Raw genomic sequence first — 23,992 nt, forward strand, 5'->3', positions numbered from 1 at the left:
TCCAGTTGATCAGTAACATAATCCCAAGACTAAGCATTGTTTTATGTACATGAGGCCTGCTAGTGACAAAGCTTATGAAATGAAGTTGTGTCATCTCTACATGACAAAAATACAGCACTTAACTGACTGCTAAAAATGCCCTTCACCAGCTGGGTGTGGTGGTGCACGCCTTTAATCCCAGCACTTGAAAGGCAGAGGCAGGCAGATCTCTGAGTTCAGGCCAGCCTGGTCTACAAGTGAGTTCCAGGACAGCCAGGGCTATTACACAGAGAAACCCTGCCTGTAAAAAAAAAAAAAAGTATTTCAATTGCAATAGCTATAATTTAACAATTCCAATTTGAATATAAATGTTCATTTAAATTAATTTGTATAATAAATATCAATCACTATAGCAATTACCTAAAAGAGCTGTGTTTTCATTTAGAAATAAATCATGATATGTCAGGGTATTTTATGAACTCACAACCCTGAATCTCAAGGAGCCATCTCACAGTTTTCAATTACCTATTCAAATTTGCCTGCTTAGAGATAGCCAGCATGTTTTCCTAGAGGGAGAAAGCTGCACAGCTGTCCACTTGTTACATGACTTCTTTCTCTTGGGTGAGTATCCTCTTCGTCAAGAACTAAGTGAGGATGTAAACTTGTCAGACCAAAGGTAAAAGAACAATGTACACATGATAGGCTTATTCCACATGGAGAGGCTTATCAGGAGGTAGCAAAATCAGTGCTCAGAATGACAAAGTAAGAGTATGCTCCGAAGAGTAAATTAACATTTAACATTAAAGAAATACTCAAACCCTCAGAAGGACTTCAAACCCATCATTGGCTATCTGCCATCAAATTCTACTCAAATACATTTCATTACCTATTAACAGATGTAGCTAACATGGTTTCAAATGCATCCTGTAAGCCTTAAAGAAAACACACTTACAGAATATCTATATCCAGCAGCAAAACAATCAGCATGGAGCAAGTTAATGCTGTATTATTTTACCTATTAAAATTATCATCCAACAAGAAAAAAAAAAAAAAACCATTGCAGCTCATGGAAAAGTAATGCCTGGGAAATAGTAAGTTTCTATCTCAATAGAAGATTTTACTGCCATGCAAAAAAAGCAACAATTAATCCACTACATCAACTGTGGCTCCACACACTGACTTCCACCTTACCGCATCATACTACAACAGCTGCAGCCCGAATAAATGAAGGAAGTTTGGCTGCAGTCTGTACTCTATGGATTTCTTTCTTAAAACAAACAAAAATTTAGAATCTAAAGCACTCAAGCACATGCAGGAGTATCCACCATGTCACCGTGTCCTTTTCTCCAACCAACACCTGGGATACAATTTTTAATTCCCATCCAGTCACAATATTTTACAGAGAAACAGCGCCATCTTTTGATGCAAACAAAAGCCCATAAACCTGATTTCTCAAACTTTTTTCCCACATACACAAATGCCATAATTATCATAGTTATCATCTCCTAAGAATATTTTCTTTTCAAAAGTAGTAAAACAAGCACTAAAGTTTGCTGACCAAGATGCAAAATTGTACAATATTACAAAATAATATCAAAAGCATGTATTTTGGATCAATAATACAATAATTTCTACTCAGTATTTCATTAAACAAAACTTACAAATAATGTCATTCAATCAATATATATTAAGTTTAAAAAACTTTTTGCTATATGTCAATATTAATTATATTTAAGATGTACTCATTCATTTCATAATTGGCCAAATAGTAACAGCAGTAAATTATCAGTTAAATCCAGATAAATAAAAATACAAACAGTAAGATTCTGAATTACTTACACCAATGACACAATGTCACCACGCTGTACTTCAAAATTCCTTACTTTCCAGTGGTTCAAAAGTACCACATCTGAGGACTGGCTTCCTCCAGGATTCAAGGAAGGCTACAAAATAAGAAGAGCTACATTTCATTATTTGTAATTTTTATCAATCTTTATGCTGCAGTGTACTTTATAGCTTGAGCAGAATCCAATTTTTAAAATCCTACTATTGTACTTTTCAAAGAAATTACAATTCTGAAGTAAGAACAAATGGGTTTTCAGACAGGCTAACTAGGATTTTTCCAAAAGAAATACAATAAATAATTAAATATCAATAGTCTGTCATAGTCAATATACTTGCAAAGAATATATGACTGAAATGAATTACTAAATTCTAGTAAAGAAGTACGAAAGCGTTTTATGAAGAATGAAAACATGTGCAAAGATAGACTTAATCTTGCCAGGCCAATATACTGGTGGGACTTATTCCCCAATCATCATGACCTACAGAAAAAGAGGAAATAACCTAGTTTCAACCAAGGAAACATCTATATGAAGGATTAGAAAGGACAAGGATGGAAAAATCACTAAAATGTATATCTCCAACCTTCCCACCCCTCTTTTTCCAAGCACATGTACCAAAGGCCCTGGTCTCAATCTGAGGTGAGTATGTGGCCTTCCTCCTAGAGTTCAGACAACACTGGCTGTGCCTGAGGATGAATGAAGCACTGAGTTCACCCAGCCACAAAAAAAAAAGCTATGCTATTTGGATGGGACAACAACACAGTACATGAATAACAAGTCCAAGATGGAATAGGAGGTGTAAAGAATGAGAACAAAGAATAGTGTTTCCACTTCCAAGTGAAAATGTAAATGTGAGATGCAGCAATTTCTGTGATGATAGGAAAGGCTCCCAAGAACTGAGCTGCTTGTTGCACTTCAAGGCTGATGATGACAGCAAGAGGAAACACCACCAAGGCTCGGGCAAGGAAAAACAGGAAGGGCCAGGCAGCCATGAAACGACAGTGACAAACTCTTTAAGGTTCCTTGCAATCAAGGGCTATGCAGATGGCTCAAGAGCAAAGTGCTTGCTGCATATGCCAAAGGACCAGAATTCAGAACCCCAACATCCACATAAAAGACATAGCTACATCTGCTGCAACCCCAGCTCCTGAGAGGTAAAGGAGCAGACCCCTGGGACTTACTGGCCAGCCACCCCTGCCAAATCAGTGAGCTCCAGGTTTAATGACAGATCCAGCCTCAGAAAAATGAGGCAAATGTATACCCATCCCTTAGAGTGTGGTTGACCTACAAGGGGACACATTCTAAAAGAAAACTCTGTAACAGCTACCAATTGCCAGCTGAGGGTGGGACCTAATTCCCATCTGGAATTTTGTGTGGCTTTAGCTTGAGCAGATACGTGAACAGCACAAACTGGACTTGATAGTTTTGGTTTTTTTTTTTTTTTTTTTTTTTTTTTAGATATAAAATTGAGTGGGTAGAAAGGAAGGGAAGGAAGGATCTAGAAGATGCTGTGGGAGGGGTGGCTATGATAAAAATATAGTGTCTAAAACTGTAGGAGGCACAGCTTTGAGAAAGCCTTGGAAGAACTGGAATTGTTAAACATGCAGACCTATCTTCTTCAAGGGAAGGGAAGGATGCCTTTTCAACTGGAAGGCTGGAGTGGATGCTGTCTAAGAACTTGGTGATCTTTTTGTTATTCTATGGAGCCACCACTCACCTGAATACCCCCAAATCTTGAATATTGTTTCGGCCCCAATCCTGAGCTTTGTTTCTCAGAGAATAGAACTCATCCTTATGAAGGAGATCCCATGTATTTTGTATTCTTCATCAATAGAATATAGCCTTCTGCTTATTACAAATCCTTCCACCTTAGCCCTTGCCCTGAGCACTATTTACCAGCCAAAAGAACTCAATCTTAAGGTGAAGGTCACAGGTGCTTTGCTATAGAGGTGTGCTTTGCAAGGGAGTTTAGATGTAGCCATCCCTGGAGCTTTGTTGTTATAACTGTCACAAGGAGACATTTTCCACAGTCTTACTGTGATTAAACAGGTAAGAAAATTAAAACACAAGGTCAGACCCAAGTGCAGTCCCAAGTTTCATTTTTCACTTCATGCCAACTGTTTCCCTGAAGCTTTAGGGCTTGCAGGGCCCCTGACACAATTTTAAAAACTTAAACAAACAAACAAAAAAAACCAAAACAAAAAAGGTCAGATGCAGTGGCACACAACTTTAATACCAGCATTTGAAAGGCAACAGGGCAACAGCCGAAGGAATTTATATTTAAATTAAAAACAATCTTATTTTACATATCAATCCCAATTCCTTCTCCCTCCTATCCTCCCATGCACCCCCCCACCAACCACCCCATCCACTCCCCAGGGAAAGTGAGGCCTCCCATGAGGGATCATCAAAGTCTGACACATCATTTGGGGCAGGGCCTAGTCCCCCTACCCTCACCCCACTGCCCAGTGTATTTAGGCTGAGAGAGTATCCCTCCATAGGGAATGGGTACCCGAAGTCCATTAGTGCACTAGGGATAAATACTGGTTCCACTGCCAGAGATCCCATTGGTTGCCCAGGCCCCCAAACTGACAGCACATTCAGGGGGGCTGGTTGGGTCTTCTGCTGGTTCCCCAGCTGATGGAATGGAGTCTGTGAACTTCTCCTGGCTCAGGTCAGCTGTTTCTGTGATTTTCCCCAGCATGGGCTTGACCCCTTTGCTCATCACTCCTCCCTCTCTACAACTGGATTCCAGGGGTTTGGCTCAGTACCTGACTGTGAATCTCTGCTTCTGCTTCCATCAGCTACTGGATGAAGGCTCTATGATGGCATTTAAGGTAGTCATCAATCTCATTATAGGAGAAGGGCATTTAAGGTAGCATCTCCACTATTGCTTAGATTCTTAGTTGGGGTCATCCTTGTGAATCCCTGGACATTTCCCTAGTGCCAGGTTTCTCATTAAACCTATAATGGTTCCCTCTATTAAGTATATCTTTTCTGGCTCTCCTTCTCTGTTCTTCCCAAATTCGATCTTCCTGATCCCTCTTTATTGAAAGCTGATATACATAGTGAGTTCAGGCCAGCCAGGGCTATACAGGGAAACCCAGTTTCAAAACAAAAAGTGGTGAAGAGCAATTGAGGAAGATTGCCAGTGTCCATCTCTGGTCTCCATACACAACACAACACACCCACACACACATACATATGCCACAAGCATGAGTATATGCATATACAATTAACACAGACACAAAAATATAAAATGGGTTCCTAGATTTGCTACTAGATATCTTTTAAAGCACATGTGGGAAATGATGTAGTAATTTTATGCAGAGATTTTAGAATGACTTTATTCTTAACTCTCCAGTTTTATGTAGGGGGGAAGCACACTTTATCACTGGAGACTCCACCAATCATTTGTATCTGCATAACTCCTAACCACCTTCCTTTGCTCTGAATTCCCTAATAGTTACCTCACTTGACTATGTGACATCAAATCACAATATGGCTAAAATGGAACTTGTCCTTCTCTACCAAACAGTGTTTTATTCCTTAGGTTGCCCTGAACCATTTACCACTTTTGCAACCAACCAGCTTGAGATTAGTGATTTCTTTATTTCCAATCACCAGGCAACATGGTGTTTCTCTTTTGTCTCTTCATGGTAGCTTTCATATATGGTACATCATCATATTACAAGCACAGTTAACATTTGACTCACAATCCATCTACACTAACCAGTATCTCACCTCCAACTCCAAAGGATGCCACTGCTTTCCAGCCATGTGACTGTGAGCAAGTTACTCAACTTCACCATGAGTTTCTACACTAGTAAAATGATGGTGATTAATAACTAGTACCTAATTAATAAGCAATGGTGATCAGTACCTGCTAGGCATTCACCATGCTTTGCTCTCTAAGACAACCAGGCATTCTGATGAGCTTTAAAAAAATATTCTTGTCTAGTGAGTTCATGTTCTTCTTTCTCTCATTCTCACTCTGTATCCCTGGCTGGCTTGGAACCTCTGCCTCCTGGGTGTGCAGGGATTAATAAAGGTGTGTATCACCATATTGAGGTAACTCTTTAAAGTGATTGTATCAGCTCCTGGACCATAGTCATCATCGCAATAATTGTCATGATATATCCTACATGACAATCTTAATTATAGGTTTTGTGTGTATGTTTTTCCCAGTTCCCTCTTTGTTCTAACCCCTAAATAAGAACAGACTCTACACAGGAGAAACACCCTAAAGAACTTGACTTAGCCATAGAGAAGTTTAGAGCTGGGGAGAAGGTTTAGGGGCTAAAGCACTTGCTCTGCAAACATACAGGTATAGAGTTCAGATCCCCATAATCCATGTCAAACAGGATGAGTATGACATCCATCTGAGATCCTAGCATTTCAGAAACAGAGAGAAGGGAACTCTGAGGACCACAGGCTATCAAGAATAGTAAGAATCAGTGAGCCCTGGGTTCACAGAGAGACCCTGCCTGCATACACAAACCTCATGGATATGTTGAGCATCAGATAACATATATGTGCTATGAGAGCTGAATGCAGTCTCAAGTCACTTCTCCATCTTGATGTCAAATCTATCCAAAGTATTTCACACTACAATACAAAGCATTCTATAACATAATTTTTGTTTTTCTTGTTAGTCTTTGCAAAAAAAAAAGCTGCTTTTTTATTGTAACTCCATTATTAAATTTAAACTCTAAAACTAGCAACATTGTTTTGAGCTCCAAGCAGATGGAGGTTTAAATAAGAATTACCCCCATATGTTGATAGATTTAAATGCTTAGTCACCAGGGAGTGGCACTATTTGAAAGAATTATGAAAGGATCAGAAGGTGTGGCCTTGTTAGAAGAAGTATATCTTTGGTGGTGGGCTATGATGTTTCAGAAGCCCAAACCAGGTTCAAAGGCGCACACTCTCTCTGTCTCTGTCTGTCTCTCCCTCTCTCTGTCTCCCCTCCCTACCCCCGCTGCTTCTCTAACATCAGATATGCCTGCATGCTACCATGCTTCTCCCATGATGATAATGGACTAACCCTCTAAACTGTAAACAAGTCCCAAATAAATGCTTTCTTTTATAAGACTTATGGTGGCCATGGTGTATCTTCAAAGCAGTAAAACACTGATTAAGAAACAAACACGTATTTCCAACTAGTAGCTGAATATCTCACTCACCACGTCCTCCTCCTGCTGAAAACCCTTAGCCTCCCACCTCCTTTCCTCCAATAACTAACTGTTCTAGCACAAAATTCAAGACTACTGACCTCTACGAGTCTCTCTATACCCTTACATAGCTCTCACCTCCATACCCTTATATAGCTTACACACAATACCACAGAAGGGCCTTTTTTCACAACTACAAGTTGTATAAACACTTATTGTTGCCTGAAATGCTTTTGTCCCAACTATATTGCTACTCTAGATGATTCATATACAGCTAATGGTAAAGAACTTGGATCCCACAAAACAATCTCCCAGGCCTTCTTTCCAAATGCTGCCCTGATTCCCATCCTCAGTTACAAGTAACCAAACATCCCAAGCTGTCCTTCACACCCTCTGAGTACCTCTTTCACTGGATACTTAGACAGATACTATAAGAATATTCCCTTATCTTTTTTCCTAAGAGCCTACAAACATCATGTAACAGACTTTTTCCCCCTTCTATAGTCTTGAGGAATTTGAGCATGATTAGTAGTTTTAGTAGAAAGAAATAATAGTGAAATTTCCCTAGTCTGCCTAAATGAATATGCCCAAAGCAAGACTTTATGCCACCAGCTGCAGCTCCCATATGTACTTCTCTGTTCCCCTCTCCAGTTAACAATAATCCGTTTATGTTATTTCCACACATTGCAAGATCCTCCTAACTCTGTCTTTGAGAACTCATCATTGGGATTTCAATCTGCCCAGAATACCTTGTCCTTTTTGTTAAGAGTTTACATGCCTTTGAAAGGCTAGCTTGGGTTCAGTCATTCCTCTATGATGGGAAAAAACAAACAACAACAAAAATATAATAACAAACCAAATACATACAATTCCCTATAAATCTTAAGAAATTACAACCTGCTGTTCTAAGGCTGGGGACATCCTCCTTTCCCTTACAGAATCACTCACCTTTCCAATTTCTCCTAGCTTAGTTGTTAGAAATAACAAGTAGGACAGTGTGTAAAGAGTAGATACATGTGGGAGACAAAGAAAATCCCAGAAGGCAGGGATCTAATCTCTTACAGTGAAACAATGGCATCTACTGCTAACACCAGGAAAGTGTTGCTTAAGTTTGAAAAGGAAGCAATGGAACTCTCTCTTACTTCTCCTCTCCTCCTCAAGGTTAAATTAATTATTCCCCTATCTGTACTCCCAAAGCAATTTAGGTAAACTTCAATGATAGCATTTAACAGATATGACTGTCTCACTCAGGTACAGGTTTCTCCTATCTTAGCAACCTCCTCTACCTAATCTTGAAAGAATAATGAAGAAATATTATTACTATAATGGAAAGTTTAAAAGATTAAAGAGATTTCGAACACAGTTAAGTAAAATAGTTCCCAAACAATGCACATTATGTCAACAACAATGTTTGTACCTCTTTCACTAGAAGCATTCTAGGTGCCTGAGTAAGAAATTTTTGTGTTTTATCAAGTTGGAAAATATCATCATTGGGAATAAAGGTCAACAATGCTTTGCCATATAGTTCATTTAGGAACCAAACTAACACTTACAAACACAGATCAATTGGACACCATTAAGACACCTTCCTGACAGCCAAGACTGTTACACAGAGAAACCCTGTCTCAAAAAAAAAAAAAAAAAAAAAAAAAAAAAAAAGACTACCTTCCCTGGATTGAAAAATTGTTCCTATTGTGTTAAAAAACCATATAGTTCTTCATACCCAAATGAAAAAATATATTAAACAGGAAAAACTTTCTGACTTCTCTAGAACTGCTTTTAAAAATTATAATTCACTAACTTCAATTTTAAATGGGGAGTTAAGAACATCTAAATTGGTTGATGTTATTTTACAAAAATTAGTAAACCATGTTATTACTTAGGAATTTTACATTTTGCTTTCCTTAAGGGAATGTCACTGTGTGCTTCAGATATAACAAGCAATCATTCCTAATCAAAGAAGTTATAAAAAGAAAATCTAAATTAAGTCATAAACTTTGATTATTTGATTTGACAAGATAATCTACATTTTCTTGTCACATTGTTAACATTTTAAATCCTACATTTCTAGAAACCATCTCAAAATTATGAACAATTTCAAACATCAAAGTTTTTAAAGCAAAAAAAAAAAAACCAACCAAAATTTCCAAGATTATAGTTGTGTCTACCCATATATCAAGTCATATGAAACTGTATGTCTGCAACATTCCTGCCAGAAATGGAGAGTCCTTGGAATCAGGGAAAAAGTAATGATAATCACTTGGATCACTTGGATTATTACAGAAGGGTCCCAGGACCTGCCCTATCTTATCTACAGAAACCTATTCTCAAATTCACTTTATCCCACTGCCCTACCCTGAACCACTAAGGTTAAAGACCACACATGGTGTGGCAAGGGGAATGGGGATCAGTCAAAAGTACATTCCTCACATGTCCCAGACTCCCAGACACTGAGGTCAGTATCTAGCATCACCAGGAAATAAATAACCAAGACAAGACTTCTGAATAGGCCTTGCACTAAAGAGAAAAAGATGCTTTTGAACTATTGGCTACATTCCCATACTAGCCATATTCAGCAAATTATTCAACTGTTTTAAGCCTCATTTCTTCATATATAAAATGAGGTTTGCATGACAAAGAGGCAATCCACAAAATTTTCTTAACACAGCACATGACACAGTGCAGTGATCAAGGAATGAGATGGTAATGGTGCTAACAATAGAATAAAGCAAAGCAAGATCAAGTACTACACTCCACAAGAGTCAAGACAAAAGTAAGCCATACTATACTGCTTTGGATATTTTTTGTTGAAGACTAAGTTCAAAGTCTCATGGCAGATAATTTTAAAATTCATTTCTAAATCATTGGTAGATGACTCTTCACTTTGTTTAAGCAGAAAATGTCAGCATCATTTTATTTGGGGCCTTATTTGTTCAACTTGGAATTAATCAAAACATGCTTAGGATATACAAAGTGATAAATATGTATGACAACGTTCGCAGGATCAAGAAAATGGATGAGCAGCTAAAGAGTTTGCAGCACAAACAAAAGGAGTGGAGTGTTCAGAACCCAAGTAAAGGTTGAATGGTAATGACCCCCGAAATTCTAACCCCTGAAGGTGGGATAAGGACAAGCTGGAGCAAAGTTGCTAGAAAGATCAGCCTTATCCCAGAATTCTAGGTTTGACTGAGAGAGCTTGCCTCAAGAAATCAGGCAGAAGAGTGGTTGAAGAGACTCCCAACATCAAGCTTTGGCCTACATAAACACATGCACACACTTACTTGTGCACACGCACCCAAGCTCACACACACACACACACACACACACACACACACACATGCACACACACACACACACACACATACACGAAAAATAAGAAATATGAATAGGTAATAACTCATTAGTCAAAAAGTATTCAAATCATTAGGTTTTTAAGTTTTCATTTTTTAATTTTACACACATAAAAGTATATATACCAAAAATCTAACAGTTGGTTGGCAGTTGGTATGGTGGTATACACTTGTAATCAGGAAGGCTGAGGCTAGCATACACAGAACCTATTTTCAAGGAAGTATAACATGATAATTAGAATTTCATGTTTATCTCTGATCAAAAACTATGTTGAAGGATATTTATTCCTCCCACAAATAAATATTATTGGCAGAGTAATTTAAATCCTCAGCTTGTGTCCAAGTTTTAATCAAGACTGTTTTAAGGAAATACATTTTGTTTTATGGAAATAAAATTTCCCTATGGAATTAAAGTCAGGATAGATTTTCTGCATTGTAAGAAGCTATTAATCAGTAACTGATTCTAGTCTACTTTTTTATAATCTATTTTACTTATTTTTTGATATTAATGAAAATTCCAGGCTATAATCTACTGCCTGTTGTCTACCAACAAAACCTGGCTGCAAATTTCTTGAATGGACACTTTTAATTTACCCCCCACACCAGCTATCTACAGTCCACTAGGCTTAAATATCAGGTTCTGTACATCTAAAGGACACAGTTTCTAAGAGCATGTATAGAACCCACGGCAGTCCTCAGACATTCCTGATTTCAAGGAGACTATTAGGGAAACCTATCAGTTAAAAAAATATAGCAATGGAGGAACCAAGATATTACTATTTGTTTAAAACATTTAAGGCTGCAATATAAACAAGGAAGCATAAAGTACAACTAAAATTAATAGGCAGCTTTAATGGTAAGACATTGAGCACATATGTACATGTATGTATGACTAGGAAAATAGGTGAAGCCACTTGCTGTGCAGGCCTAGTGACCTAAGTCAGACCCAGAAACCCTCAGTAAAAGAAGAGAACTGACTCACAAAGTTTTCCTCTGACCTCTACATGGATGCTGTGGCACATGCACACTAATACCTACATGCATGCATGTATGCATGCATGCACAATAATAATAATAAGCAAAATTTAAAATAAATACCAAAGAATGAATGACATACCAGGCTAGGTAGTGGTGAGGCACACCTTTAATCCCAGGCAGAGGCAAGTGGATCTCTGAGAGTTCCAGGCCAGCCTGATCTACAGAAGAGGTTTCAGGACAGCCAAAGCTACAAAGAGAAACACTGTCTTTAAAAAACCAAACAAACAAAAAGAATTACATAATAACACAACCAAGGAGGTGAAAGACTTCAATAATGAAAACTATAAAACACAAAAGGGAGAAATTTAAAATGACACTAGAAGATAGAAATGTCTCCTGTGCTCATAGACTAGCAGGGTTAACACTGTAAAAACATCCATACTACCAAAAGTAATCCACAAATTCAAATACAATTTCCATCAAAAGTCCAATGACATTATCCCCCAAAATGGGAAGAGGGAGGCAAACAAACAAACGAAAATCCCCTCAGACATATGAAGTTATCCTAGACAGAAAGAACAATAATCTGATCATACCCCATTCAATGTGTACTCAAATCATAGTAACAAGCAGTCACATGAATCAATCTAAAAGAACAGAGGACACAGAAACAAACTCACAGAATTTCAAATGCCTAACTTTGGGCAAAGGTTCTGTGGGCATGCTTTAGAGAAAAGAAACCTTGAGGGAACAAAAAGCTGGCCCAACCTTTCTTGTGGAGAAGAGGTCAGTTCCCAGCTCCCACAGGAGGAGGCTCACAACTGTGTGTGTGTGACTACAGCTCCAGGGGGCCTGAAGCCTCCCACTATGCACCAATATACTTGCGCACCTGCATACAGAGACACACATATAATTTAAGTAAAATAACTATCTTTAAAACAAGGGGACTTTTTTAATGCATAATTAAAAAGAGACATCCACAAGTAGAAGACAGAAACTAGAACCCTATCTCTCACTCTGAGGAAAAAATGAGTTCAAAATGAATCAAGACTTTAATGTAAAACCTGAAATGTTAGCTGCTACATGTAAAAATACACTTCAAGATTCAGTAATAGATAATGACTTTCTAATGGGACCCTTGCAGTTCAGGAAATAACAGCAAGAAGTGACAAAGGGGACTGCATAAAATTAACCTTCTGTACAAGTGAAATAATTACCAGTATAAAGAGATGACTTACAAAATAAATTCTGCCAGCTATTTTGCTACAGGGGATTAATATTCAGAATACAGAAATGATTACAAAAAGTAAACACAAAAGTAATAAATAATCTAAACAACAAATGTCCAAATGAACTGAATGTTCCTCAAGTGAAGTAAATGGCCAGTAAACAAATAAACAAACATATAAATGAGTAAGTAATGACATCTTCCATCACAGAAATGCTTATCAAAACTATAATTTGGTTTTATCTTATCCCAGTTAGATGGTTATTTTCAAATAACATTGGTGAAGATGAAGGGGAAAAGGAAACTTTATATACTTAGTTAGAATGTAAAGTGGTACCGCAACTATATAAAGGAGGGAAGTAACACACACACACACACACACACACACACACACACACACACGCACGCACCCCTATATGATCTAGCTACACCAATCCTGGCTATATACCTGAGGGTATCATAGTCATCACACATTCTCATTAGTCACAGCACTAATCAGCAAAGTCAAAATGTGTAATCAGCCTAATGTCCGTTAATATAGGAACAGGTAAAGAAAATATGATGACTATGCAATTGAGCATTACATAACAGTAAGGAAGACTGCAATCATCTGTAGGGAAAAAAAGGATGAAAATGAAGAGTATCATGTTTGGTGAAAGAATTCAGGAAAATATCACAAGCTTTCTAACTTAGGTGATCTACAATTTTGAAAAGACCAGCTTCTAGAAGAGATATGATTTGGTATATAGAAAGAGGAAGCTGGTGGAGGCAGGAGACTGCAAGAAAGGTAACATAGTGGTCTGAATGAGAATGTATCATAGGCTCACACATTTGAACTTGTGGTCCCCAGCTGTAGATGATGTTTTGGGAGGTTCAGACAGTGCAGACTTTCCAGCAGAAGTTATCACTGGTAGGTCTTTGAGATTAAATGCATCACACAACTTGCAGCTCATTTTCTCTCTCTTCATGTTTACAGTTGAAGATGTGAGTGGTTAGCTTCCTGTTCCTGGCATTGTGCCAGCTACTTGCTGCCATATCCCCACACCATGATAGACTCTTCCCTCTGGAACCCTAAGCCCAAATAAACTCTTCCTTCCCTAAGTTTCCTTGGTCAGGATGTTTTTATCACAGCACTGTGCTCAGAAACTGATTAAATATATATCTAATACACTGTGATCAGATAGACACCGGGAGTCTTTTATAAAAATATATTTCTTGTCTGATAGGTTTAATGATACTTGTCTCTAAGCCCAATACTCAAAAGGAGGAGGCAAGCAGATCTCTGTGGTTCCAAGGTCAGTCTGGTCTACATGATGAGTTCCAGGCCAACTAGGGTTACATAGTGATATTCTATCTCAGGTGGAAGGTGGGAGAAATTTGGCTTAATCACCTGTGGTTCTTCATCATTCTCTACTTAAAACCACAGAGAAGATATGGTGATATCAATGATATTGGCCCTCATAGGCTCATAGATCTGAATACTTGGTCAGAATGAAATGGCACCATTTCAAAGGATTAGAGGCATGGCCTTGTTGGAGAAAGTGTGTCACTGTAGGTAGGCTTTGGGGTTTCAAAAAGTCGTACTGCCAGCAGATGTGGGTGTAAAATTCTCTGTGAGCTGTCATGTTCCCTGACATGATGATAATGTACTAAACATCAGAAACTATAAGCAATCCCAATTAAATGTTTCCTTTTATAAGAATTGGAATGGTCATGCTGCCTCTTCACAACAAGAGAACACTAAAACAGATGATTTTCCTCCTTTCAATAGTGCGTAAAATCTCATTCCAATTAAGATATCTATAATTCTAATCATTATTTCTTAATTTTTCTTTTAATAGGATTGGAAGGATATCAGGATGGCTTAATGCATAAAAGTGCTTGTTGCCAGCTGGGCATTGGTGGTGCAAGCCTTTAATCCCAGCACTCGGGAGGCAGAGGCAGATGAATCTCTGTGAGTTTGAGGCCAACTGGTCTACAGAGTGAGTTCCAGGACTGGCTCCAAAACAATACAGAGAAACCCCGTCTCTAAAAAAAAAAAAAAAAAGTGTGTGCACTAAGAATGCTTGTTCCCAAGCCTGACAAGCTTAGTGTGATCACTGGCAACCACAGGATAGAAAGAGAAATCCATGCTGGCAAGTCCTCCTCTGACCTCTGCATGCCTACATGGCATAAGTGCACCCACACTCACACTCCACACACACACACACACACACACACACACACACACACCAATAAATAAACGCAAGGGATTTTTATTTTAAAAGAAAATGTTGAAATCTAGTAATTATGTACAGTGAAGGTAGACATATGACATATTATTTTGATTTAGAAAAATACTGAATTGCTAATTTTTCCTTTTGCTGATATTAACTGTATATTCTTTTATAAAAAGAAGCATGAAGTTTTACAGGTACTTTCATATATTACATGTAATAAAAGAATAAAAATTTTTACAAACTGTATACAAGGTGATCTGCTCAAATGTGCTTAAAGACTGACCTTTTCCTTAGACCTGGGAATGCCACATTTAACAAGCTGTCCTGAGGAACAGGACAAAGTTGCTCATTATACATTATTTATTAGAGTAAAAGTCTATACCAACCTCAGTACAATAGTATACATCATCCACAAGTACTATATTACAAGACCTTCGGTGACAATGGAACTTTGGATAATACTAAACTATCTCTATCTATACACACACTAAGATCTTCCCTACATGTGCATATCGATGACAGCCTGATTTATAAACCAGGCACAATAAAAGGTTAACAATAATAAAACAGAACAATTATAATAACAGAATGTAATAAAAGTTATATGAAGGCAGTATCTCAGAATATGTCAGTGACTACACTTTCTCTTTTTGCCATGATGATATGAAATGGCCTATGTGACAAGAAGTGAGGTAAGCAGCAAGCGAAACATTACAATGTAGCATTAGGCCTCTGTTATATTGTAGCAATAGATCAGAAGGAGGGGCCTGTAGAGAGACATGCTGCTGCCTGCCTTCTGATTAAACTATAATTTAACAATGATTAAATTATGTGGCATATAGATACAAAAAAACTAATGAGCAATCACATTGCAAAAAAAAATATTGAGTATTCAGCAGATAAAAATTAAAAATGTGATTAAAAAACAAATTGGTATGATCCAACTTGGAAAAGGAGGGTGGGAACAGAGGGAAGGAGAGAAGAGAAAGGAAAGGTAGAGACATTTGCGAAGAGAGGAAAGGTGTGGACAGAGAACTGTACGAACAAGTGGAAACTACAATAGCTCAGAAAGGCAACCTCTGCTTCAATCTCTGAAATTGTCAGTAAAGTATTTCTTCTCTCTGTTCCTGGTCTCCATCTACAAAATTATGCCTTCATCATACAGCTGAAGAGATATGAAACTAACATATGCAAAGTACTACTATACTGCAAGGACTAGAATACTGTTACCAACCAGCGCTTTTAACTATCACCAGGCAGAATAATGAGTCAAAAGAACTAATTCTGGAAGAGAGACTTTTGGCATGTGTGTTTTTTCTATCATTTCTAAGTTTTTCACCAATTAATACTTGAAGAACAAGCAAGGAGTTGTTTTTAAGGGGTGAGCCAATAGATTTTCATATTCTTTTCTCACATACTTGTAAAGTTTATCTGCTGTTGAATAATCTTTCTATACACAGTAAAAATGTGTTGCTCTCATTGTTAATAAAAGGCTGATTGGCCAATAGCTAGGCAGGATTTTGAGGGCAGAGAGAATTCTGGGAAGAAGGGTGGAATCAGAGAGTCTCAAGCCAGATGTAGAAGAAGCAACATGGGAAGTTCATAGATAAGGTAAACGAGTTTTGGATCAACACATAGATTAATAGAAATGGGTTAATGTAAGTTGTAGGAGCTAGCTGGATACAAGCCCAAGCTATCAAATGAGCATTTACAATTAACAATAAGTTTCTGAGGGGTTATTTGTAAGTGGCTGATGGAACATAGAGAAACTGTGCCTGCATTTTCTTCCTTTTTAGCCATCTTTTATTGTTTCAATATCTCCTTGATTCTCCTCCCTGCAACTTGACTGCAAGAGTTCAACTATGGCTTGGTACATGATTTAATAACTATAAAACTCTATGTATGGGGCTGGAGAAATGGATCAGATGTTAAGAGAGGTTTGTGTTCTTGTTGAGAATCAAAGTTTCCCAGCTCCCGAGTCAGGCAGCTCAAAACTGCCTATAACTCCAGTCCTAAGGAGAGCCAATGCCTCTAAACTCCTAGGGCATTGCACTCACGTGCACACAACCCCAACATGTAAGTATATATAATTTAAAAACCATAAAAAATGAATGTTTTTAAATACATGTGTGTGTTATTTCACAGCTAATATCACAGAATTTAAGGTTGGCTTATAGCTCAACTTGTGACAAGAAATAATCATGTGAAATTAGTGAAATGTAAAATTCATATAAATATTATATACATTAACAAGATTTTTGTGTGCAATAAAATCACAAAAAAAATGAAAGGCCTTTTCTCCTATCAACAATTCTTCTTGCCAAGAAGAAACTATGTAAGTGTCTACAGTAAGGTATGTAGCAACAAGACAAAAAGAATAATTTCAAATAATAAGGTTTTGGAACGGTTTATATGTATGGATGTTTTGATGGCATGTGTATCTATGTACCATGTGCATGCTTGGAGCTCATCTTGGAAGCCAGGAGTTGAATTGCCTGGATTTGGAATTAAAGAAGTTGAGAGGTTCCATGTAGGTACTAGGAATCAAACCCAGGCCCTCTGGAAGAGCAACTGGTGCTCTTAACCACTGAACATTGTATCTCTCCAGCCCCTGGAAAGGCTCTCTAGATGACTCTGCCAGAAGCCAACCACTCCAAATGCCCAATTCCCCAGTGTGTACAAAGTTGTGTCAATTTATTCATAAGGCAATCTGTAAAGTGGTAGACATTTCCTAGCTTTCTAGAAACTTTGTGTCCATATGGTATCAATGAAAAAGTAAAAAATAAAAAAAAAAGTGTGGGTCAAAAATACAGAAATATGTAAGAAAAGACAACAGATTTTAAACTGTTTGCTTCCTTTTGTTGAATTTGATGCTCCATAACATTTTTCAGTCCAGCATTCAAAGGGTACCAGTAGAAATTTTGGTTTGTGGTTCTCTTGAACTGCATAGAGCCATCAGAACTAAGGGGTTCAACTGTGTTGGAAACAAACTGCTTATTAAAATGAATTGTTAGGCACTGTGTCAGATGAAAAGGGACAAAAGAACTACAGACTTTGTATTACTCATCTAATGGTTATAAAACAAAGCATTCTAAAACAGAAAAGGGAAAGCATTGGCCCACGACCATGCAATCTCATCTGGGCTGGCCTAGCTCGGTGACTCAGATTCCTGTAGGAGGACGCTTCTCTGTGCAGGCATCCAACAAGCCCCAATTTGCTATTCTACCTGCTAAAGATCAATCTGCCAAGCCAAGAAATAGTGTAGTAGAGACTACAGAGCTTGGATACTAAGGAAAAGGGCTGGATGGAAACCTAACGATCTACAACACTCTGCTCTCTGGACCTGATGAACCATAGCCCTCTCATGCAACAGTTCCAACAAACCCCCAAGTCTCAGTCTTTGGCAGAGGAACATTAATCTGTGATAGGCATCAGGTCAAAGAAAGAGGATGATTCTAGGGTATGGCTTTGTTTCTATTAACTTAGAAAATGAGACTTGTGACACCAAAACACGTATGGTTTAATGGTTTTAAAGACAATGGAAGAAATAGAGAAGTCATCTATTCAAAAACTCCAGCACTGTGCATACATAGGCCTTCTATCCAAAGAATGTTCCATTAGAGCTGTTCCTGATTCCTCTTCCCTGGAGTGACTCTCCATGCTATATATCTCCTGGCCTGTGCCTAAGTTTGGCTAGGAGACCAGATCCTTTTATTAAAGAAATGCTTCTTCTGTCACAGTATGCTGGAGACCCTTTTGAAACTGATTGTTCTTTTCAATACAAGCTAATTTAAGTCCCTTGAGATTTCATAGGTTTCCTATTAACTGAGGTTTGTGTCAGCCACCCTAAAACTACATTAGTAATTTTTGGAAAAGTTGCCTCTTTTGGAAGTTCTGGGATGCAGATGCCCAAATGTCTGAGGAGTCTTAGACTCTCTCACATCAAAGGAAGAGGACTTATGAAAGCACCAGCTCCACTCCTTTGCAGATTTTGAAGCATTTCCTAGTCTGGATGTTCTATATACCCCAAAATTTTTCTTACTCCGAGACACTTTTGTCTGCTTAGAAACTAGAAATGAAGCAGGCTTTAATTTCCTAACCCATAAAGTCTTGGGAACGCTTGGGATACCTTAGATAAAAATGCAGAAAAATGACTGACACTTTCAGCTCTCTTCCCAGAGCCCTCTCAGCCCAATGTATCAGTTTGTTAGGCATCCACATCTTCCATTTCAAAGCTCCTGAAGATGACAGTTTAAGCTGTTTCAGTAATATGAAGAAGGGGAACCTGCATTCCAGTCTCTAATAACAGTTCCTTTCCCACCTTCCTGGCTTCCATTAACAATTGCCTGCCCATTTGACAAACTTTTCCAAATTGTCCCATTTTTTCCAACCCCCAAAGCCACAGAGTCCCCAGAACTCAGGTTGCTTGTTTGAGGATTGACTTGTAACAGCAGCTCACTAATGATGACAGGGTTTCCGCTCAGTTATCTATTGCTTTATGACAAATAACTACAAAACTATGCCCTAAAATGATAGCTAAAGTCACTGTCAGTAATTCTGCATCCGGGGCCCCACTTAGTGGGGAGATCCCATACAGGCATGTCATGAGGTCACCCATTTGGATGTGATCATCTGAGGGCAAAGGCAGCTGGACAGCCCAAACCGGCCCCATGGACATATCAGGCTCTAACTAAGGCTAGATGGCCTTAGTTCCAGTGTCTCCTTCAGCAGGACAGCTTGAGTTTCCAGTTCAGATTACTCACCAGGCTTCTATCTGAGTAATATCTGCTGATGTCTTGTTGGACAAAACAAGTCACTCATCAGTAAAAACCTTAGGGGGTTGGAGGGAGAAGCACTACACGAGACAATGAGAGAAGCCTGGTGCACTGAGAAGATACCACTATAAAATTCAACATGGCTCCCAGGCTAAGGGAATGGGTCAATCACTCAAATGACACTTATGGTCATGCTTCTTGCTCATCGCCAATTACAGAAACAGTCAGAAATTTTTCCCTGTGGTAAAGCATTTGTCTAACATGTGTGAAGCCCAAGGCTCAGTCCCAGCACCACCAAAAGAGAAAGAAAGTTACAGAAAGACAGTCTACCTTTTTAAACAAGGAAAAGAATACTTGCTGACAAAAAATAAAAGATAACTTAAAAAACAAATATGATATAAAGTATAAAGTGTTTGCTTTTAAAATTAAGTGAATAGAAAATGAAAATGAGGACAGAAGAAATAAAGTTAATAGAAAGTAAAAAAAAAAAAACACAAGACACAAGAAAAATGAAGTTCTTAAAGTAGAAAGAAAAATTTCAAAGGACATATTTATAGTGACATAGGTATATGAAAGATCAAAACATGCTAAAGTTGGCACAAATATGAAATAAGTAAGAGAATGGTGTGGGGGCTGGAAAGATGGCTTATTGGTTCAGAGCACTTGTTGTTCATACAAAGGACTCAGGTTTGGTTCCCAGCATCCACATAGTGACTGTTAACCATCAGTTCAGTTCCAGGTGATTCAATGCCCTCTTCTGGTGCAAATACACAAATAGTAAATAAAATAAACAAATCTAAAAATACTGTTTTAAAGAGAAAGAAGGTCAAAATGGACATATGCTTAAAGGTCCATGAGTAAGAAGTCTTACTATTGCTTACTTTGTTAACACAAATGTTAACAAAAAATGCTTAGAACCTATCATATAAAGGCAACTAGCAAATCTAGAAAAGCTCCAATTTGCATTCACCTAAAACTAGAACTCTCCATTAGGAAACAATTCTCAAATGTTAATATTTACAAAACAGTCACAATACAAATCCCAAAGCACTCAGAAAATGATTCTAATTTCAGAGGTATGTGGTAGGGGTCATAAGTAGTAATTAATAAATATGCCAGGTAATGTCAATAGAAAAAGGCCAAGGATCACACTGACTGCAAAAGGAAATTTTTAAACCAAGAACAGAAGATGGGATTCCAGAACCTTCACATTCTCCTTATTGACTAAATCCCTGTGACAAGTCCACACTTAAAACTGTATAACCAGGGACAAACATGATCTACTCCCCTAGTTATAGCTCAGTTTGAGTTACTTCACCCTGTCAGGCCTCCCTCCAGCCACAAAGCAGCATTTCAAAGTACAGGTCACGCCCAATGAGTGAGTCACAGAATCAATTTAGGGGGCTGCAAGTATAACTGAAAATATCAGAGGGCACTGAACATAATGAGGATAATTATCTTTTAACTGTTGTTACATGAAGCTTTTTGTTTCAGATGTGCATAGGTGTGTACAGTACAATACGATGTAACTTAGTATGAGTCATGGGCAAAAAGGGTTGAACATGAACATGACAAGTTCATCATGGAGCAAATAAAGTTTTCAGAACAGTGAAGAAACCCCCTCAAAGTCTAAGGAAAATGATTAATGAATATTTAGCATATTTCTGTAATTATTCAAGTCCTTTAATGCTTCAAAGAACACATTTAATATGCATTTATTCAGTATCCCTGTGAATGGGTAGATGAGAAGAAAATGGGCTCTTTCTTTGAGAAGCTTACAAAGTACAGTTAGTAATAGTCTATGAAATAACGAGAGGATAACAGAATAGAATTTCTAATAATGGGTGAAAGACAGATAATTATAACTTGAGGTTAGTTTTTTAAAGACCATGAGAAAAAAGGAAAAAAGAAATTGAGTCCTGTTGTATAGTAAAATTCAGCTAACTGCTTTTTGGAGAAAACCCCCAAATCTCAGGGGCTAACACAACAATAAGTTTATTCCATAGCCAAGAAGAAACATATGTATCTAAGAGCCCTTATAGTCACAGTCTCTGCATATGCTTACCAGCTGTGCTATATATTCAGAGGTCTAGACAAAAATCTCCCCACTTGAAAGTTCTCTAGTCTGTGACATTATGAACACTATAAACATTCAGTAGAAACTTCACTTTGAATCCTGAATTTTCATCTTTTCCTGATCTAATGATCCATGGTATGATAATTTCTACAAACTGGGTGGTTGCTGGGAGCTCCAACTCTAGTCAGCCAAATCAGAAGGGTGAGGAGAAGGTATATCTGCATGTTTGCCCCTTCCAGGACTATCGTACTATAGATAGCAGAAGCTAAGCCCAAAGCATGCCAGAGCTATTCTCTCTTCTGCCGGGCCTGTAGAGCTCAAGAGACAATAAACCCCTATGTAATCACTCTGAAGTCAGCTACCAGGCAACTAGAGAGCACTTCCTAGAGTCTATTCAGATTAATTAGCTGGTCCTAACCTGTTCACCTGCTCTTTGTTTTTCGTCAGGAGCACAGTAGGGGCTTTGGTGCCACCATCTTATTCCTGTCCCATTTTTTTTGAACACTCTGGTCTTTCCACTGAGGCCCTGTGTGGTGGCAGGCCTTGCCTCTTGCCTCAACCATGTAAGCACAATCTTTTTTGGCAAAAACTGACCATTTAGTTGCTAACAGAACACAAACATCTGCAGCCAGCCAGAACACTGAAAGAGCACCATAGAGCACAATGTCACAAAGGTTTTCACGGCCCTGATTCCCAGTCATTTTTCACTGGGCAGAGTTCGGTCATGTGACTATGGATTCTCTACCAAGGCACGCTCATTTTTATTATCTCTGATATGAGATAGTCACATAGGACTGCTAGGGAAGATAGAAATATTTGTAGCCTTAGGCCAAAATAGAGCATTTATACTCCCTAGTGATCTCCCACACACACACACACAAAATAAAAAAATACTCAGACACCACATAATGAAGAAATACAGGAAGAATGCAGTTGGGAACACAAATAGATTTAGAGTTTGGAACCTGAGAACCTGAGAAACAAAGCTATGGTGACAGCCCTGGGTTTTGTTGGAGAAGCCTATGTCCAGAGTATATGCTCTATTTAAGGACCAGAAAAAAAAAAAAAAAAATGACAACCAGAACTGATGTCATTTTGACAGTCATCATCCTAATCAAGTCAAACTAACCCTACTCCAACTCTACAGGGTCCACAGAGGTGTGTCAAGCTGGCACAGGAAGACTTTCATGATGTAGTCCAGGCTGACCCCAAACCTTCGATCCTCCTGCCTTATCTTCCCCAGGGTTGGGACTAAAAGCATGTGCCACCATACTCGGTTTAATAAATTTTCTAAAGACATAATAACCTTTGTGCTAAAGAAGCCATGGCCCTAGATGTACAAAGCAGAAGCACTGTCATTCTCTGACAAAAAAAGTGAGGGGGAAATCCACAAAGGCACATTACAGAGTTGTCACTAACTAACTGCTCCAAGATCACATGCCTGGTGCTATAAATGCAAACTATTTGAATTCTCTGTTAATGACGGGTTACAGAGCTACATAAAAACCTGCAGCATTCTAAGGGAAACCTTCAGGTGAGATTTCCGTGCCAAAAGTAATTTGGGAAGAAAGCACACAAGCCAATCCCATAAAACATCTGAACATTAAATCCAAGCTTCTTTGGATGTCAGCCTCAGTCAACATGGGGGCGGGGGGTGTCAGAGTACAGAGGAGTGGGGTTTGCACAGAAGGAAAACTGTGCCAGGTGTTTCCCAGCATCTCCGAAGTGCAAATTCAGCAGGAAGTCTAACTCCCAAACTCCTCCAGAAATGCTGGCATGTAAATCACCATGTATCTTTTTCCTTCGGAGTCTAGATCCAGCATCTGGGAATATCAAAATCACAGTTATTAACACAACCACAATGACTACTGAGTCTCTGGAAGCCCTCTGTATGTTTAAATTTTTTTAAGTAGAAATTTGAGAGAAAGGAGGGGCCTCTTTGCTTACTTTTTAGACAGAACTTTCAATTTTCAACTCAGTAGGAAATAAGATAATGACTACAGAGCTAGGTGGGAGCCTAAGAGGTTTATTACAAGCCATTTTCTTCAGGCTTGTACATAAGTAGCTAAAAGTAAAGACAATTTCAAACCAATGAATGGGTATTGTTGATGAATAAAGACCTAGGTGCTGAATAAACTCTATTTTCCCTCATACTGCCTAATTTTGAAATATGTTTCACATATATATCTCTCTGAAAACTGAGCTGGAAAATGGCAGAATGCAATGATAATTTCAAGTGGTTTTGCCTCTGGCAATGCAAAACAGGAAAAAGGGAATGGTTGTTACTTAAAAATTATGTGGTAATTGCAGCAAAAATGACATGATAATACTCAAAATGACTTCTCTCCCTTCCTTTAAAAATCCTTAA

The 23,992-nt window shown here is 38.2% G+C and overlaps 1 protein-coding gene across 3 annotated transcripts in view; it reads right to left on the reverse strand.

The window, feature by feature from the left end:
* The window catches only part of Immp2l (inner mitochondrial membrane peptidase subunit 2), an 835,428-nt gene that overhangs the window by 759,236 nt on the left and 52,200 nt on the right, over window positions 1–23,992 (reverse strand). For all 3 annotated transcript variants that reach the window (XM_051175064.1, XM_051175066.1, XM_051175065.1), the window contains exon 4: window positions 1,819–1,922. In XM_051175064.1, the coding sequence (XP_051031021.1) occupies window positions 1,819–1,922 (104 nt within the window). The remainder of the gene's footprint in view (window positions 1–1,818; window positions 1,923–23,992) is intronic.

The sequence above is a fragment of the Phodopus roborovskii genome, unplaced genomic scaffold, assembly GCF_943737965.1.
Source record: "Phodopus roborovskii unplaced genomic scaffold, PHOROB, whole genome shotgun sequence".
Lineage (NCBI taxonomy): Eukaryota > Metazoa > Chordata > Mammalia > Rodentia > Cricetidae > Phodopus > Phodopus roborovskii.